General features: G+C 56.7%; 1 protein-coding gene across 5 annotated transcripts in view; it reads right to left on the bottom strand.

The window, feature by feature from the left end:
• The window catches only part of GRM7 (glutamate metabotropic receptor 7), a 188298-nt gene that overhangs the window by 109800 nt on the left and 58825 nt on the right, over nucleotides 1-19673 (bottom strand). For 3 of the 5 annotated variants that reach the window (XM_064156141.1, XM_064156140.1, XM_064156144.1), the window contains exon 2: nucleotides 6465-6681. In XM_064156141.1, coding sequence (XP_064012211.1) covers nucleotides 6465-6681 — 217 coding nt within the window. Of the gene's footprint in view, nucleotides 1-6464; nucleotides 6682-8080; nucleotides 8158-9949; nucleotides 10226-19673 lie in introns of those variants that run through there. The other 2 variants (XM_064156142.1, XM_064156143.1) reach the window with 2 other exon arrangements.

Below are 19673 nucleotides of genomic sequence, written 5' to 3' on the forward strand. Positions count from 1 at the left end.
AGTGAGAAGTGTCCCGTCCATGGCAGGGGGGTTGGAACTGGCTGAGCTTTAAGGAGCGACCTGTTCTAGTGGGTGTCCCTGCCTATGGTGGGGGGTTGGAACTGGCTGAGCTTTGAGCTCCCTTCCAACCTCACCCACCCTATGATTCTCTGACCCTTCCAGCCCAACCCATCTGGAGAATCTATGAATGAGGCCACGAAGAAAAAGTTCTGAGGCTGCCTTTTGGGCTGCACTTCCAAAGCATATTTTTAGATCAAATTTGTCACCACAGAAGCTCAGCTGCTGGCTCAGACTGAAATGCTGTAGAAGGTTTGTGCCCCTTGGGTTATGGCAGTGGGAGATCCAGTGAACACCATGTGCCAAACGCTGTTCCCACAGCTCCATAAAGCAAGAGTCATGGTGGTGGGCAGGACACACCTCAGCCCAGGCCTCCCTGCAGAAGAGTGACTCACTCCAGTGAGTATCCAAGCGGTGACGCCAGAACCTGGGCTCTGTCAGCTGCCAGGGAGAGGACAGACCAAGCACAGAATCACTAAGGTTGAAAAGACCTCCAAGATCATCAAGTCCAACCTTCTACCCAAGCCCCCCAGGGCAACCAAACCACGTCCCAAAGTACAACCTGCTCACACTGCTGGGACGCCTGCAGCAACGGTGACTCCACCACCTCCCTGGGTGGCCTGTGCCCATCCCTGACTGCTCTGGCAGGACTGAAAGTCCTCCTCATAGCCAAGCTATGAGCTCCAAAGATTGTGACCTGTGGCCATCATGTGATGATGAAGACGTGAGGGATGTGGTTCAGTGTGGCTTGTAGGCAGGACTCAGCCATCGTAGAGGCCCTCTCCAGCCTGCAGGACTCTGTCTGCGGCACCAGCCCCTGCCAGAGCGCTCTGCAAAGCCTCCCCCCGTAAGTCAGCCTGGCTTGGCTACCACAGCCAAGGCAATCTCTGCCCACCACTGTGACATCAAAGGGCAACCAAGCTGGGGCAGGTCTGGAGAGGAGCAGCTGAGGGAGCTGGGGGTGTTCAGCCTGGAGGAGGCTGAGGGCTGAGCTCACTGCTCTCTGCAGCTTGCTGAGGGGAGGCTGCAGCAAAGGGAGGCTGCAGTTGGGCTCTGCTCCTTAGTATCAGGTGACAGGAGAGGAAATGGTCTGGGATTGTGCCAGGGGAGGGTTAGGCTGGAGAGGAGAAAAAAATGTCTGTGCTGCAAGAGTGGCCAGGGATTGGAACAGGCTGCCCAGGGAGGTGGTGGAGTCCCCATCCCTGGACGTGTTGCAGCCAAGCCTGGCTGGGGCACCCAGTGCCATGGTCTGGTTGGTTGGGCAGGGCTGGGGGACAGGTTGGGCTGTGTGAGCTTGGAGCTCTCTGCCAACCTGCCTGATTCTGTGACTGTATGAAAGGTGTGGCCATGGCACTCGGGGCCATGGTGAGGTTGGGCTGAGGTTTGGACTCAGCGATTTCAGTTTTTTCCACCCCAGACAATAGTTTCTTCGACTCAGTGACTCTATCAGTGATGTCTTTCACCTTCCCTTTTCATTTCTGGGCTGCCTTTAACCTTGGGCTATGCTGTCAAGCGACTGCTGCTTGTAATGAGGATTCCAAAGCCACTGAGCAGGGCTTTAATGGATCAAGAGCAAAAGAGAGATGTTTCATTAACAGCAGAATGTAAGGCACACACAAAAATTAGGATTTTCTACTTGGCAACAGGACCTGCTTCCATCTGACAGACACCCAGAAGAGTCTCCTCTGCCTCCTTCAAACAGACAATTGTACAACTCCCTGGCAGCAACGATTTAACTCTGTCCTCATTTGTGCTGCTAATGGAATCCCCAACAGACAGCAGCAAAATTAAGCTCCACTCCAAAATAAAATGCAGATTCAGGCTTGTCACAGGCAGAGGAAGAGACCTGTAGGAGCTGTGTGAATCACTGCTGGGTGATACAGCAGCTCCTGGCTTCACACAGGGTCAGCTCCCACAGAAGAGGAGAACTGAGTCACAGCACCAGACTCTGATCCTTCACGCTGAGGCTTTCACAGAAAGCATCAAGAGATGATTCAGAGCACCACAAGAGCCCAAATTAAGAGAGTCAGGTCTTCATAGAAACACAAGCCAGGGTAGGGAACAAGTATCAAGGTTTAGGAACAGCTCAGAAATGCAGAGTGAAGTGGCCCAAGGGGGTTAGAAGAGCTGCTACAGGTAACAAACCCACAGGGAATGATGGCTGCAGGAGGTACTGCACAGGATCCAGAGTCCCAGCGAGGTGGGGGTTGGGAAGGGAGCTCTGAAGATCACCCAGCCCCTGCCACAGCAGGGCACCCCCCACAGCTTGCCCAGCAGCACAGTGCCCAGCTGGCCTTGGCAGCTCTCCACACAAGGATGCTCCACAGCCTCTCTGGGCAGCCTGCTCCAGGCCTCCAGCACCCTCACAACAAACAACTTTCTCCTCCTGCTCACATGCAACCTCCTGGGCTCCAGTCTGTGCCCACTGCCCCTTGTGCTGCCCCTGGGCAGAGCCTGGCCCCAGCCTCTTGCCCCCCACAGCTCCTTTCCCTCTTGCTGAGCATTGCTCAGCTGCCCTCTGGGGCTGCTCTTCTGCAGCAGAGAGCTGCAGAACTGAAGTTTACACTGAGGGAGAGGAATGGCTCAGTGCTAGGCAGCTCTGCTGGGGAAAGCTTCTGCTTAGGAGGAGGAGGAGCAGCATTTCAAGGCTCTCTTTAAGCTGCAAGAGTGGAAATTTAGACTGAAGGCTGGCAGGGGGTTGGCACTGGGGGAGCTTTAGGGTCCCTTTCAACCCAACCCAGTCTATGACTCTTTGCCCTGGCAATGGCTGGGTCTGATGTCCTTGCTGTGTCTGAGCAAGCCCAGCTCCCGCAGGCCAGCCCCAGCTCCTGCATCCCAGCTCCTGCATCCCAGCCCCAGCTCCCACAGGGATCCTCCCTCTCCACCTTACGTAATCGGTGCCTGCGCGGCGCTGGAGGGTAGCAGGGACAGGAGGATTAAGGACTTCAATATTGCCAAATAAGAAAGTTTTCAGGAAGAAGAAAAGGAAGCCAAAAGGAGAGAAGGAGATAAAGAGACTGTCACAGGCGTTGTGCTTCCCACGCCGGGCTGGATTAAAGCTGATCCTGCCTTTTTGTTCTGCCAAGGTGATGAGAGCCTTACAACAAACAGGCACCGCCACCACAGGTCCTCAGAGGGAGCTCCACCAGATAGATAATCAGATCAGTCCCTGCTACAACAGCTTTAATCCCTCTTGAGCCTGTCTTGAGGACACAGAGAGAAGCATGCTTGGCCCATTTTTGAGTTGCCTCCTGCAGAGGGTGCAAACATCAGCACCCAAAGCCGGCGCGGATCTGCGCAACACAACTGCTCTGCCTCGGCCAGACCAGCTGAGCCAGGGCAAAGGAGACAAGGAATCACAGACCTGCTGGTGCTGGAACAGAGCTTGGAGCTCACCCAGCCCAGCTGCTCACCCAGAGCTCGCAAGCCTGCTGCTGCTGCTGCTGCGCCACTGCCACTGTGCCACATCCCACAACGCCACGGCCACGAGGCTCTGAAACACCTCCAGGGATGGGGACTCCACCACCCCCCCGGGCAGCCTGGGCCAGTGCCTGAGAACCCTTCTAACATCCAACCTAAACCTCCCCTGGGCCGACTTGAGGCCATTTCCTCATCCTGTCACTTGTTGAGTGAGCAGAGCCCAACCCCCACCTCACTGCAGCCTCCACCTCACTGCAGCCTCCTCTCAAGCAGCTGCAGAGGCTGAGGAGGTCTCTCCTGCAGCTGTTCCTCATATGACCTCTGCTCAAGGCCCTGCAAGGCCACCTTCTGTGGACATGCTACAACACCTCAATGTCCTTCTTGGAGTGAGGGGCCCAACACTGAACCCAGGATTTGAGGTGTGGCCTTACCAGTGCCAAGCTGAAGGGCACAGTCACATCCTAGGCCTGCTGGCACAGAGGTCAGGGTAGCAGAGGCACAGAACCATAGGGGGAAAAGAATCACTAAGGTGGGAAAAGGCCTTGAAGATCATCGAGTCCAACCAAGCCAACACCAAACCATGTCCTGAAGTCCTGTGTCTGTCTCCTGGGTTAGGAGATCTGAGCAGCCTCATCCTGGAGCAGGCTGCCCAGAGACACTGTGAAGTCTCCTTCTCTGGAGAGCTGCCCTGGGTGACCCTGCTCTGGCAGGGGCTTGGACGTGATCTCTGGAGGTCCCTTCCAACCCTTAACTTCCTGTGACCCTCTCAGGGTGTGGAAAATCACTAAGACTAGAAAAGGCCTCTAAGATCATCGGGTCCAACTGCCAACCCAACACCACCATGGCCACCAAACCATGTCCTGGAGAGCCACACCTGTGTGTCACAATTTCCATCTGGCCTTCCCCATCCTCCCAGGCTTTCTGCTTCAGCCTCTCCAGTGAGCACCGAAGGCTCCCCAGATGGGGAAGTGATCTGGAAAGGGTGATCTGGGCAGAGAAGAAGGTGGCTAAATGCCCTCTGAATCTTTTATTGATCCATTAGGAGGCCTCCAAGTGGTCTTTTTGCTAACAACTTCCATGCAAATCTCTTACAGACAGCAATTAACCTTCTGGCAGGGATTAATCTTCGAGAGAAGAAATGAAATCAAAGATTGATTAATCTTTGAAACTCCATCATCCAGTTGTTTAATTAATAATCTCAAACAGGCCCTCAGATTTTCTATAATTAGGCCATTCTCCTAATTTATTAATCCCACAGACTGCAGAGCAGGTTTCACATCTCCAGCTCCTGCCACAATGACATATTCAAAGCCTCTTCAAGTGCTCAGAAGGAAAAAAAAGTCACTTGGGGAAGAGTTATTAACTCAAAGGATCAAGCAAAGCCTTTCTGTGCTGAAGCAGGTTGGAACACTCAGCAAGGAGAGCACCTTCCACTGGTCCTCACCAGCTCACATTGGTCCCCTCCAGCTGCCTTGGCTGGAGCAGGCAGACAGAACACTGAAGTTAGGGCAGGTAGCTGCTGTGGCTTAGAGTCAGTGGTAAGGGACAAGCTGTGCCCACAGACAGGATCTGCCCCTCTGCCAAAACACAGCAGCCAGGGATCAGGGAATCAGTCTTAGGGGCTGGAAGGGAGCTCTGCAGCTCAGCCAGCCCAGCCCCTACCACAGCAGGGCATCCCCAGCAGCACAGTGCCCAGCTGGCCTTGGCAGCTCTCCACACAAGGAAACTCCACAGCCTCTCTGGGCAGCCTGCTCCAGACCCCCAGTACCCTCACAACAAACAACTTTCTCCTCCTGCTCACATGCAACCTCCTGGGCTCCAGTCTGTGCCCTCTGCCCAGTCACAGGGCAGCACTGACAAGAGTGGCCCCATCCTCTTACCCCCCCTGCCCCTTTAGTTCTTGCTGAGCACTGCTCGGACCCCCTCTAGGGCTGCTCTTCTGCAGGCTCAGCAGCCCCAGGGCTCTGGGGCAGGAGTTGACAAAGTTCCCTGTGGCCAGAGGGTGAGGAAGGAAGCTGTGGGTGTGCTGTGTCTCACACACCCAGGCTGTGTTCCTGTGCCAGGTACAGACCCTGAGAAACTATTCAGAGAAACAGGGAATTGTTTGGGTTGGGAAACCCTCTAAGGTCATCCAGGCCAGGCAGCAACCCAATCCCCCCATGGCCACCAAGCCATGGCCCCAGTGCCATGGCCCCAGCTTTCTGGAACACCCTCAGGCATGGGCACTCCACCACCTCCCTGGGCAGCCTCTGCCAGTCCCTCACCACTCTTGCAGCCAAGGAATTGTTCCTCAGCTCCAACCTAAGCCTCCCCTGGCACAATTCCAGGCCATTTCCTCTCCTCCTATCACCTAATGCTAGGGAGACAGCAAAACCTGACCCAGCACAGGACACATTTCCCCATCCTCCTGAAACATCTCTTCCAGGCCAAGTGACCTCATCCAAGACAGTTTGGCCTTCTTGGGCCACCACTAAACGAAAGCAGCAACCAGAATAGTGTGAGGCAGGCCAGCAGAGGTCTGCTGCACCTCCCCCTGAGCCTGTGGCTCTGCACCCCAGGTAGCTGTGCTCAGCTGGAAGCTGGCTGGGCCAGGAGAAAGGCTGAGGCAAGGGGACAGAGCCCAGGCAGGGAGCTGAAAGGTGAGGAGCCAGCAGCACAGCCCGAGGCAGAGCCTGGCACCCAGCAGGCTGCCCAGCCTGCCCAGCTGTGGGGAGAGCACAGCTCAGCACTGAACTGCCTCCCACCCACCTCACCACCACAGCAGTGGAGCAGCAGCTTGACAAGACCCAGAGCTTCCACTTCCCCCAGGAGCAACTGGACACTGTTAAGGTTTCCCAGTCTCTGGGGCTCCACAGGCAATTGAGGGGCACAGAGCCCAGGACACTCAGCACCCAAGCAAGCTTCCAGGGAAACACTCAGACACTGGGGTACAAACCAACATTCACCACTTGCACGGGGGGCTCTGGAGGGGGGGGGGTGTTGCCTACCTGCCTCTCTGGAAATTTGCATGAAGGACTCCACTCCTTTTTCTCCATAGTTCCCTTCAGATGCCAAGGTGGACACATAATTCCAGCCCAAAGCCTTGACAATGTCCACCATAGCCTGTGCCTGGAAGGAGTCAGGAGGCACCACCCGGGAGAAGAAGTCATAGCGCCTGTCGTCGCTCAGCTCCGGCGCGGTCGAGGCGTAACTGATCTGGGGGATCTGCGGGAGAGAACAGGCGCTGATGAACACAGCATCCACGGCCTCGGCACCCCGCTGGGGGCAGGCAGCCCCAGCAGCCTCCTTTCCTCTGCACCGCCTTCCCTGCCACGTCCTGCAACCACCGCGCGGACACAGAGAGGCAACCCAAGGCAGCTGAGAACCAGCACGGAGCCAGGGAACGGCTTGGGCTGCCAGGGGCCCCAGAGCTCGGCCAGCTCAGCCCCTGCCACGGGCAGGGACACCTCCCACCAGCACAGCCTGCTCCAGCCCTCATCCAGCCTGGCTCTGGACACCCCCAGGCAGAGGACATCCACAGCCTCACTGGGCAACCTGTGCCAGTGTCTGCCTACCCTCACTGCCAATCCTTCCCTCCTCCTCTCCACTCTCAGTCTCCCCTCTGCCACCTCACAGCCATTGTCCCTCAGCCTGCCACTCCCAGCCCTTGGCACAAGTCCCTCCTCAGCTCTCCTGCAGCCCCTTCAGGTCTTGGCAGGCTGCTCTGAGCTCTCCCTGAAGCCTTCTCTTCTGCAGGCTGAGCAGCCCCAACTCTCCCAGCCTGTCCCCACAAGGGAGTTCTGCAGCCTCTGATAATCTTTGTGGCCTCCTCTGACCCTCTCCAGCAGCTCCAGGTCCCAGAGCAGCAGGCAGTGCTGCAGGTGGGGTCTGAGCAGAGCAGAGGGGCAGGATCCCCTCCCTGTGCTGCTGCTCTCCCTGCCCTGGCTGCAGCCAGCACACAGCTGGCTCTGGGCTGTGACCAGTGCTGGCTGCTGGGCACTTAGGCACCAACTGACACCCCCAAGGCCTCTCCACCAGACTGCTCTCAGCCACTCCTCGCCCAGCCTGCATTCGTGATGGGTATGCCCATGCCCATTCCAGAGCTGTTCAAGCAACAGCCTGGGACTGCTCCTTCAATTAAGGAAGCTGCCAGAAGCCTCACTCGAGCTGCCAAGGAAGCAACACAGCTGCAGAGCACACAGCCAGAATCAGGCACCACCACCTGTGACTTCTGGACACCAAAGGGTCAGCATTTCATGCCTCAGTGCAAGCAGCTCCTGCACCCTCACCCTCTGCCTCCACAGAGTGTTGCTGCAAGCCCCCTTCGGCTCTGCTGCCTGCTGAGCAGAATGAAGCCTGCGCTTCCTTGGGCCCTGCCCAGAGCCCAGCAGCACAGAGCAAGCCCAGCGCCCCCCCAGAGGACAGGCTGGACCCAGGCACCTGCATGCACCCTCACACAGCTCCCACCGCACTGCTGGAGACCCAGCAGACAAGTGAACCTGGCCAAACCATCCCAGATTACCAAACATCAGTTTAGGCTGGGAAAGGCCTTTAAGGTCATCCTCTCCACCCACTGCCCCAGCACTGCCTGGGCACCACCAACCCACGGCCCTCAGCACCACACCTCCACAGCTCCGAAACCTCTCCAGGCATGGGGACTCCACCACTGCCTGAGCAACCTGGGCCAGGCCTGGACAACACCTGTAGGGAAGAAATTGTTCCTCATGTCCAAAGTGAACCAGCCTGGGACACCTTGAGGCCATTTCTTCTTGTTCTACCCTTTGAGAGAAAAGACCAACTCCCAGCTGGCTCCAAACTCCTCCCAGGGAGTTGCAGAGCACCAGAAGGTCTCTCCTGAGCCTCCTAAACAACACTGCTGAGCCACACTCCTCTTTTCCCAGCTAATATCCACTGCTTTAGGACAAGCCATAATCACCCTCAGCACATGAGTTATTTAAGACCTCTCTGGCTCCAACCAGCACCAGCCTAGAGCAAAACACAGCTCGTGGTGCAGGCTCAGAACCTGCTCCAGCAGGGCCTCGGCACAGGCTGCTTACTGAATCAGGGCCCAGACCCAGCAGCCCTCTTGTTTGCCATGAATTATTCAACCACAACAAGCAAACTGTCAGTGGGTGCTTGGCCTGGCTCTGTGGGGGCTGGAGAGCTCAACCTGCCAGCACTTGGCGTGGGCTCTCCTGCAGAGCCATCCTGCCTCTCTTCTGCTTCTCTGCTGGTTTTACAACCTGGCCTGGAGCGGGGCCAGGGGAGGCTCAGGCTGCAGAGGAGGAACAATTTCTTAGCTGCAGGAGTGGCCAGGGACTGGCAGAGGCTGCCCAGGAGGTGGTGGAGTGCCCATGGCTGGAGGTGTTGCAGAGAGGTGTGGCCATGGCACTGGGGCCGTGGTTTGGTGGCCATGGTGGGGCTGTGCTGACAGCTGGCCTGGGTGATCTCAGAGCTTTGCCAAGCCAAACAGCTCTGTGACTCTGCAGTCAGGGTGAAAGCCTCTCTGCTTTGGGGGCTGCAGGAAGGGCAGCAGTAGCCTGCAAAGCTGTTTGAGGTGTGTGGCTCGTGGGGAGCGCGGTGCCAGCGCGGTGCCAACGCGGTGCCAGTGCGGTGCCAGCAGGGCCTTCCAGTGCTGCAGTCACAGGCAATTAAAAGAGCTGCAGCTGAAGCTGTCAGGAAGAAGGCAGCCTGCTGCTGACCACTGGGCCCCGAGTTTCCTGCTCAGTGTTCCACCTAAGGGCCAGCAAGGCTTGAGGAGCGCTCAGCGAGGCAGAGATGGACGGCACCGATTTCTCAGGGCGCCTTCTGTCTCACCTGCCTCGGGGCCGTGCAGGCAGAGCAGGCAGGGCAGCGGCACAGCCCTGGGCAGCAGCACAAAGAGAAGTTAAACTCCTCACTTGCCTGTGCCTGCAGTGGCTCTTGTGACAAATGATGGGTGACATTTTAGGATCACTCTCTTCTCATTTGTGCACAGCAAGTTAATGGAGCTTGCTCAGACACTTAGCAGCTGAAGCCATCCCCTCCCTGCCTGCGACTGGCTTAAGTGGGGCAGCTCCCCAGGACGACTCGAAGGGTGCTGCTTAGCCCTTGTTAATTGGACAAGCAGCCCATACACAACACCCTGCCCCCTCCCTGCCCAGCCCTGCTGAGGTTTGCAGGCGTAAATCCAAGGAAAGGGGGAAATCACAGAATCAGGCAGGGCTGGAAGGGACCACAAGGGTCAGCCAGTGCCAACCCTCCCCTGCCATGCCCAGGGACACCCTACCCTAGAGCAGGCTGCACACAGCCTCAGCCAGCCTGGCCTCAAACACCTCCAGCCATGGGGCCTCAACCACCTCCCTAGGCAACCCCTGCCAGCCTCTCACCACTCTCCTGCTCAACAACTTCCTCCTCACCTCCAGCCTCACTCTCCCCACCTCCCAAGCCTCCTAAGCCACTCCTGTCAACCTCCAACACCTCCCAGCGCCAGCTTGGCACCTGCACCACAAACCTGTCGTTCCCATGCCTCATGCAAGATGATTTTTCACTACCACCTCATGCTGCATCCTCCTCCTCTGGCTGCTGGTCAGACCCTTCCACAGAGCACCACAGAAAGTGGGGAGCTCCTTGCTACCAGCCAAGTGTGTCAGCTGGGAAGCTCCAGGAGCCCGGTGCCAGGAGCTGACCCCAGCTGCAGTAGGTGCCAGGAGCCTGGTGGCTCTGTGCAGCGCCCAGGGCAGCACAGGCAGGAGAACACTGGTTGCTGCTTCAGGAGGCACTGACTCAGCTGACATCTCCTCGGCAGCTTATTAAAAGATCCATAAAAGGCTGCACCTGAAGCCAGCCTCTCACACACCAGAAACCTCCAGCACAGGCAATTTCCCCGGGGACCCTCAGCAATTAAGATAATGCAGGAGCCTACCTGTTGAGGCATTAATGAGCTCCCACCAGGGTAATACCGAGTTCACAGCTCACTTTTAGAGCCACAGAGTCCTGACTACAGGGGGAAAGAAACAACCTAATGGGCTCAGTTTTGGGCTACTCACTCCGAGAAGGACACTGAGGGATGACAGAGCTGGGGAAGGGCCTGGAGAGGAGCAGCTGAAGGAGCTGGAGAAGGGGATGCTGAGGGCAGACCATGTTGCTCTCTACAGCCACCTGAGAGTAGGCTGCAACTGGGCTCTGCTCCCTAGTCTCAGGTGACAGAAGGAGAAGAAATGGCCTGGGAATGTGCCAGGGAAGGGGTAGGTTGGAGAGGAGGAATAATTTCTTTGCTGCAAGAGTGGTCAGGCACTGGCAGAGGCTGCCCAGGGAGGTGGTGGAGTGCCTATGCCCAGAGGTGTTCAGGAAAGGTGTGGCCATGGCACCTGGGCCATGCTTTGGTGGCCATGCTGGGGCTGGGTTGCTGCTTGGACTCCAGGCTCTTAAAGGGCTTTTCCAACCCAAACAGTTCAGCCTGAAGAGGAGAAGGCTCAAGGGAGACCTTAGAGAAGCCTTCCAGTACCTGAAGGTGCTGTTTTCCAGACCCTTCTGCAGCTTTGCTGCCCTTCTCTGGACCTTCTCCAGCCCCTCAGTGTCCTCCTTGGAGTGAGGGTCTCCAACCAAACTCAGCCTTTGAGCTGTGGCCTCATCGGTGCTGAGTCCAGGGGGACAATCCCTGCCCTGCTCCTGCTGCCCCAAGCCAGGATGCTTCTGGCCTCGTTGCACCTCACACCAGTGGCCTTGGCCCATGCATCCAGCCTGTCCAGGTCCTTCTGCAGAGCCTTCCTGCTCTGGAGCAGCTCAACACCTCCACCCAACTTGGGGTCCCCACCTCCAAGCGCAGAACTCAACCTCCCTGCCCAGTCCAAGTGTCAGAGCAGGGGCATGGAAAGGCATCCTGAGGAATGCTGCCAAGCTGGGGGTATTCTCCACAGCTCCCAGGCCTCTCCTGCCTCCCTTCACGGAGGAAGACAGCACTTGTATGAATTATTCCAGAAAAAATAATTGTAGCAATTAAGGGAACAATAATGACAGCAATTAGGACTGTCCACATGGCTCATGGGAGCACTTTATCAACTCCAGACAGAAAGCAGGAAGGGGAGGAAAAAATGATGGAGAGGGAATAAAATGAGAAGTGTCCATAAATATGAATGTCCCAATGCTTCATCTTGATGAGCTGTGCCTGGAACCAGGACTGCCTGTGCCAACCATCAGCTGGTGGCACAGCCTGGGTGCTGAGAGCTCCAAACAGGGCCTGGGCTCTCAGCTTCTGAGGGCTACAGTTTGCCTGGGCAGACATCAGGATTGCAATGAAAACTGCCATGGAAGTAAGCACCTTCTGTCCTTCTAAGGCTGGGGAAGCCTTCTGAGACCATCAGGTCAAACCAGCAACCCAACCCCACCACGGCCACCAAACCACAGCCCCAGTGCCATGGCCACAGCTTTCTTGCACAGCTCCAGGGATGGACACTCCACCACCTCCCTGTGCCAGTCCCTCACCACTCCTGCAGCACAGAAATTGTTCCTCACAGCCTAACCCTGCCCCGGCACAATTCCAGGCCATTTCCTCTCCTCCTATCACCTAATGCTAGGGAGGCAGCAAAACCTGACCCAGCACAGGACACATTTCCCCATCCTCCTGAAACATCTCTTCCAGGCCAAGTGACCTCATCCAACTGCTGCCTACAGCTACCTGAAGGGAGGCTGTAGCCAGGTGGGGTTGCACTCAGCAGGCCTTTTCTGCAGCTACCATCTCCACAGCTCTTCCATGGGCAAAGAACCTTCTCTCTGGCCAAGCTCCTTGGAGCAGGCTCTGTGAACTCATCCAACAGGTTGTTGATGCTCTAAAACAATTGGTGGAAGCCTCTGCCCCGAGCTGTGCCAGCAAAGCAGAGCTCCCTCTGCACTGCTGCTGCAGACAGAGAACCCCTGCGAGGGAGGCAGGGCAGGAGCTCAGCACCACTCTCAACACCACACCTCGGCCACAAAAGCCTCACACATGCTGCAGGCTACTCCTGCAGGGGACAAAAATAAGCTCCTTTGTGTAGCAGGAGACATCATGTTCTTGAGCACTCCTTAGCTGTTGTGTTCCAGCACACCCACGGCCACACAAAATAGGCTCTTTGTTTGCAGGTGCTCTCGGGGAGCCCCCAGCAGCTGAGCTGTTCCTGTGCCCGGAATGACTCTTCCGTGGCACAGCTTCTAGCGCACGGACTCGCAGCATGGCTTGGGCTGCCAGGGGCCTGAAAGCTCAGCCAGTGCCAGCCCTGCCACGGGCAGGGACACCTCCCACCAGCACAGCCTGCTCCAGCCCTCATCCAGCCTGGCTTCGAGCACCTCCCCAAAACAGAATCCAGTCCCCCTGGGCAGCCTGCGCCAGTGTCTGCCCACCCTCTCTGCCAATACTCCCCTCCTCCTCTCCACTCTCAGTCTCCCCTCTGCCACCTCACAGCCATTGTCCCTCAGCCTGCCACTCCCAGCCCTTGTCACAAGTCCCTCCCCAGCTCTCCTGCAGCCCCTTCAGGTCCTGGCAGGCTGCTCTGAGGTCTCCCTGGAGCCTTCTCTTCGGCAGGCTGAGCAGCCCCAACTCTCCCAGCCTGTCCCCATAGGGGAAGTTCTCCAGCCCCTGATTGTTTTTGTTGCCTCCTCTGGATCCTTTCAAACAGTTCCATCCAGAGCTGGATGCAGTGCTCCAGGTGGGGTCTCAGCAGAGGGCCAGAATCCCCTCCCTCATCCTGCTGCTCTCACTGCATCCCAGCACATGGTTGCCTTCCTCTCGACCCTCTCCAGCCACTCAATGTCCTTCTTGGACCCAGAGGCCCAAAGCTGAACCCAAGATTTGAGCTGTGGCCTCACCAGTGCTGAGTCTAGGGCACAGACCCTGCCCTGCTCCTGCTGTCACACCACTGCTGACCCAGCTGGGCTGCTGGGGCCTTCTGTGCCCTACACACCACACCAAGGCACAGTCCACAGATTCACATTGCTGCCTCCTGCTGCCCAACCTACCTCTGCCCTGCTCCAGTTCCAAACCACTGCCCTCGTCCTGTCCCCACAGCCCTGCTGAGCAGCCCCTGCCCAGCTGCCTGCAGGTGCTGAAATGCAGCTCTGAGCTCTCCCTGGGGCCGTCTCTTCTCCATGCTGAACAGCTCCAACTCTCCCAGCCTGTCCCCACAGCAGAGCTTCTCCAGCCCTCATAATTACAAAGGGTTGGGTGAGAGAGAAGGAGCCAATGTCACAGGAGACACATTGTGACTTCCACCGCAGCCCCAGGAGCAGCCAGAGTGGCATCAAGCAAGGCACTGGCAATACCAAGACCACATTTTGCCACTTTAGGATCCTGTGACATCTCTCTTGGAGATGAGCATCAGGAACTGGCTGAAGATGACCCAGGCTGTGCCCAGCTGGCAAACAAGGCCACAAGCAACCTGGCCTGGATCAGCAATGGTGTGGCCAGCAGGAGCAGGGCAGGGACTGTCCCCCTGGACTCAGTGCTGACGATGCCACCCCTCGAATGCTGGGTTCTGTTCTGGGGTCCTCATTCCCCAGGAGCCAGCAATAGTTGCTGGCAGCCCAGCAGAAGGACCTGGAGCTGCTGGAGAGCATCAGAGGAGGCCACAAAGAGGAGAGGCTGGAGAACCTCCCCTATGGGGACAGACTGGGAGAGTTAGGGGTGTTCAGTCTGGAGAGGAGAAGGCTCCAGGGAGACCTCAGAGCAGCCTGCCAAGACCTGAAGGGAGTCCAGGAGAGCTGGGGAGGGACTTGTGACAAGGGCTGGGAGTAGCAGGCTGAGCGACAATGGCTGGAAGAGGGGAGACTGAGAGTGGAGAGAAGGAAGAAATGCTTGGCAGTGAGGGTGGGGAGAGATTGGCACAGGTTGCCCAGGAGGCTCTGGACTGCCTTTGTGGAGGTGCCCAAGGCCAGGCTGGATGAGGCTGGCGGGAGGTGTCCCTGCCCATTGGCACTGGCTGAGCTTTGAGGTCCCTTCCAGCCCAAAGCATTCTATGATGCTACGTCAGGGAAGGGCTCAGCAGCAGAGCAGCTCTCTGGCAGGAAGAGGCTAACCCAGACACATGAAGGCAGCAGAGTGGAAAGAACTCCAAACGTGCTCCAACATGCAGCACTTCAGAGCTGACTTATTAGACTAAATGAAAGCTGCCACGATGCTGCTTGGACATGTCTCAGATCTGCCTTTCCAGAGCAGCATCCAGCTTTATGCTGGAGAGAAGGAGGCTGTGCTTTGAATATTTATTCCTGAATCCTTGCTCTAGCAGTGTCTGACAGCCAAGGAGAATCAAGGCTGTGGCCACCTTGTCTCCAGAACAAGACATCTCTCCAGAGCAATCTCTCACCTCCGTACAGAGCTGCTCACAGCAGCTGCTTGGTTATGACTGCAGTGGGAAGCTGAGCTTCAGGCCAGCAGCACAGAGGGCACAACTCAGCCCCTGGGAACCTCTCTTACAAGGCAAAGCTGAGGGACCTGGGGCTCAGCATGCTGGGGTCGGAAGGGAGCTCTGCAGCTCAGCCAGCCCAGCCCCTGCCACAGCAGGGCACCCCCAGCAGCTTGCCCAGCAGCACAGTGCCCAGCTGGCCTTGGCAGCTCTCCACACCAGGACACTCCACAGCCTCTCTGGGCAGCCTGCTCCAGGCCTCCAGCACCCTCACAACAAACAACTTTCTCCTGCTGCTCACATGCAACCTCCTGGGCTCCAGTCTGTGCCCCTTGTGCTGTGCCTGGGCAGCACTGAGCAGAGCCTGGCCCCAGCCTCTTGCCTGCACCCTGGAGCTCTTGGTGAACATCTCCTCCAGCAAGGTGCAAGTAGGCACATGGACCTGAGCACCACTGCCTTCCCCTGGGACAGCAGCACCCAAGTGCTGAGGTTGGAAGGGACTTCAGACACCACCAGGTCCCTCTACTCACCCAGAGCTCACAATGCCACCACTGCTGCCAAGCCACTGCCACTAAGCCACGTCCCTCAATTCCATATCCACACAGCTTTGAGATGCCTCTGGGGATGGGCACTGCACCACCTCCCTGGGCAGCCTGGGCCAGTGCCTGAGAACCCTTGCTGGGAACAGAGAGATCCTAATGGCCAACCTGAACCTTCGCTGGCACAGCTTGAGGCTGTTTCCCACCACTTGTTCCTTGAAGAAGGGACCAATCCCACCTCACTCCAGCCTGCTTCCAGGGAGCTGTAAAGGGCAATGAGGTCTCCCCTCAGCCTGCTCTTCTCCACAGCAGGAGACCCTCCTATTACTGCACAGCCTCCCACTGCCTAAGTGCTTTTCCTTGGCTTTTCATCCAGGGCATCCCCTGCTTATCCCTCCAGGATGAGCAGAAATTCAGAGGGATAGGCAGGCACTGCCAAGGTGAGGCTCAGACAGCGTGAATCATAGAATCAACCAGGTTGGAAGAGACCTCCAAGATCATCCAGTCCAACCTAGCACCCAGCCCTAACCAATCAACCAGACCATGGCACTAAGTGCCTCATCCAGTCTTTTCTTGAAGACCCCCAGGGACGGTGCCTCCACCACCTCCCTGGGCAGCCCATTCCAATGGGAAATCACTCTCTCCACCTTCCTTACCCTCAAGGCCAAATCTTTCCCTCCTTGGAAAGCAGAGACTCCTGAGCAGCACCAAATGGTCCTTTGGAAAGCCTGAGAGCCATTTCTGAGAGACACTGTGGTGACCCAGGAGCTGTGGGGATGGCTTCAGCAGGGAGCCTTGGGGGGTTATATTTGGCCTGCCTTTCCATTCATCACTTCTCTAATCCCACAGAAAGATGGTGAGGAGCTAAAAAGGCACAAGAAAAACCACCAAGCTGCTCCAGGCCACAGATTCTGAGGCATGAAGGAGAGTGAGGAAAGGCAGCAAGAAGAGCTGTAAGTGAGGATGGATGATAATTATGGGAGAAGTCTGTGTTTGACATTTCTTGCACTGCATCCCCAAGAATTATGGAGCTGAGTGAAGTTCCTCTGAATATCTGCACCTTCTATTCCCTTATATTTCATCCCTGGCCTTTTCCAGAGCACATCATCACTCTGTAAGCCCACACAGACACAGAAATATTTATGCATGATGATGGGAGGGGAAAAAAACCACCAAACCAAAGACCACACACGAGGCAATCAGACTTCTACCTTCCCTGCTTTTCCTCACCTCAGCGTGCAGCCTGCCAGCTAAATAATTACACTGCTCCTTATCTAAACTGGGGGGGGGACACACAAATTTAATAACAGGAATACAGCTGGAAAAGGCAAATACTTAGGGGAGAATGATTCCCAGCCTGGAAACTTCACCAGCTCCATAGATTACTCTGGACACTGGGTAATTACTCGCCGTGTCTTTATCACCAAAGTGCCCAGACATCCTAATTAATCCAAATTACTTTCTAAGGGCCATGTTATTAGACACATGCAGAGGCCACCAGATAGAGAAGTATGTTCTGATGGGCTGTTCTAAAGGTCTCTGGCAGCTCTGCCTTTCAGCACCCTGATGGAAACCACACCACTGAGGCCAGCAGCTTCCTTCCCTCCCATTGCAGTGAGCACAGAGGATAGGAGAGAGAAGGAGCCTGCAGTAAGCTCTGCAGGTAAACCACAGCCAGAGCAGTGAGGGGCTGGTTTGACAGACACCACAACCACAGCTGAGGCAGCTGGGGGTGTTCAGCCTGCAGAAGAGAAGGCTGAGGGCAGACCTCATTGCTCTCTACAGCTCCCTGAGAGGAAGCTGCAGTGAGGTGGGCTTGGGCTCTGCTCCCTGGTCTCAGGTGATAGGAGGAGAGGGAAAGGCCTGGATTGCACCAGGGGAGGGTTAGGTTGGAGCTGAGGAACAATTTCTTTGCTGTAAGAGTGCTGAGGGACTGGTAGAGGCTGCCCAGGGAGGTGGTGGAGTCTCCATCCCTCGAGATGTCCATGGAATGTGTGGGAATAGCAGCTGGGGCCATGGTTTGGTGGCCATGGTGGCGTCAGGTGGAGGACTGGATGGTCCCAGGTCTTCTCCAAGCATAGCCACTCCATCATCAAAGGCAGGGTGCAGAGGCAGGAGGATCCTTCAGCCAGGTTCTCTGGAGAGCTCAGTGGCTCTGCAGGACCCACATGTCAGAATCCAGAGCACCTTTTATTCTTCAGCTAAATGCCCACCTGGGCTCTCTCTGTCCCTGGGTGGGGGTTTGGCAGGTTCACTTGTGCACCTCCAAGCTGGCTTTTGAGCTCTCAGAGATCAAACTAACTGGCTCACTGGACAGCCCTGTACTTCTGTGACCTTCCCTTCCATCTCTGCCTCTCTCAGTGGTGAGGATTTGGCTGGCAGTTATCTCTTGAAGTTCTGCATAAGATGTTTTCAGCTGATCCGTGCAGAGGGCACCTGAGCCGCAGCAAGATGAAAGAGATGGCTCTGACCCCACAAAGCTCCTGAGATAAAAGGTTCAGAAGCCATTTCTGGAAAGCACTAAATATTTCAGGATCCCAGCCCTGTGTAAGAGGCTGCTAATGCTGGAGGTCTCAGGGCTCATCATGAGTCAGGCTCTGATCCTGTAAGGTGCTAATGCACCGAAGCGACAGAGCACAGCAACCTGTCCACTGCCAGGACGTCGTGCAAAGGATGGAGGCAAAGCTGCAGGCCAGAAGGGCTGACACAATGCCACATGTTGGCTCTTCTGTGAAAGAAGAGAGTGGTCAGGGACTGGCACAGGCTGCCCAGGGAGGTGGTGGAGGTGTGCAAGAAAGGTGTGGCCACGGCATTCAGGGCCGTGGTATAGTGGCCATGGTGGTGCTGGGTCGCTGGTCGGAGTGGATGACTTCAGAGAGCCTTCCTGCCCAAACAGTCCTGTGATTCTGTGGAAAACTGTCACACTGCCAGCTGGTGAAACCTGCCACTGGATTCTGAGCAGCTGCTGCACACTGCACAGCATGAGGAGGGCAGATTGAGACTGGAGATGAGGAAGAAAATCTCGACAGTGAGGGTGGGGAGACACTGGCACAGGCTGTCCAGGGAGGCTGTGGATGTCCCCTCCATGGAGGTGTTCAAGGCCAGGCTGGATGAGGCCTTGAGCAAGCTGGGCTGGTGGGAGGTGTCCCTGTCCATGGCAGGGGTTGGCACTGGCTGAGCTCGGAGGTCCCTTCCAGCCCAATCCATTCCCTGAGTCTCTGATGCACAGAATGAAGGCATCCCTGAGCAGAGCTCTGCAAGCCACCAACTGTCTGCAGCCATCAGCCTCAAACAAGCAGGAAGGCTTTGGAGCTCACCTCATGTCCATGCACCTGCAGCCCAGACCCTAACTCGCTCCATTATGGTTATTTTTTGCCTCTGCTGGAGCAGATATTTCCAGGAGCAAGCTGACATCAGCTGTCAGGTGTCAGATCAGTGGCAGCGGCTGACTGGAACAGGTCTTCAGCTGCTAGCACCAGGACAAATGAAGCTGTGCTGGGAGGGCCATGGGCAGCAGAGCCAATTGTGGTGCTGGTGATGGGATCTGATCTCCACATTAGTCCCTGGCCAGCAGGGCAGTGCTCAGCTCATCATCCTCACTGGCAGCAATTAGACAAGCTCTGTGAGCCCTGCTTCCAGGAGCCTGAAGCCAGCACGGTGGCTGAGCTCCAGCCCCAAGTCCACCAAAGGAGGGGAGAGGAGAGGATGGGGAGAGGGAAGGGGAGCAGATGGGAAGGGGAGAGGGTCTTTACTCTCCTCTTGAAAGTATTCAGGGAGAGGATGGGAAGGGGAAATGGTCTTTACTCTCTACTTGAAAGTACTGTGAGGGAGGGACAGGGGAAAAGGAGGAGAAGGAGAGAGGACAGGGAAGGAAAGGGGCAGAAAAAGGGGAGAGGACCAGGAAGGAAGGGGGAAAAGGATCTTCACTCTCCACTTGCAAACCTCCTGAGAGAGGCTGGGGAGGTGGGAGGATCTTTCCTCTCCACTAGGAGTATTTTGAGCACTGGGGATGCAGAAAGGCTCTGCAGGAATGCTAAATGTCAGCGTTGCCACCGCCAGCTTCCCTAGCCAAGCAGCAAACGGCAGCCTCCGACTCCCGCCCCGCAAGCTGTACCCAAGCCTGAGTGACAAACCCCCGCCCAGACCTTCCCCAGGCACTCAGGCACAGTCCTGCTCCTTTGTGGCACCTCCTGCTCCAGCTGCCTGCCACAGCAGCCCTGGCAGCAGCATGCTGGTGGCTTTGAAAATGCCTCCTCCTTAGGCTGAGCCCTTACAAGCGCCTGCTGGACTCCTGGGCGTCAGCTTCTGAAGCGAGCACGGGAGGGTT

Source organism: Pogoniulus pusillus, chromosome 16 (assembly GCF_015220805.1).
Source record: "Pogoniulus pusillus isolate bPogPus1 chromosome 16, bPogPus1.pri, whole genome shotgun sequence".
In the NCBI taxonomy this organism is placed as follows: domain Eukaryota; kingdom Metazoa; phylum Chordata; class Aves; order Piciformes; family Lybiidae; genus Pogoniulus; species Pogoniulus pusillus.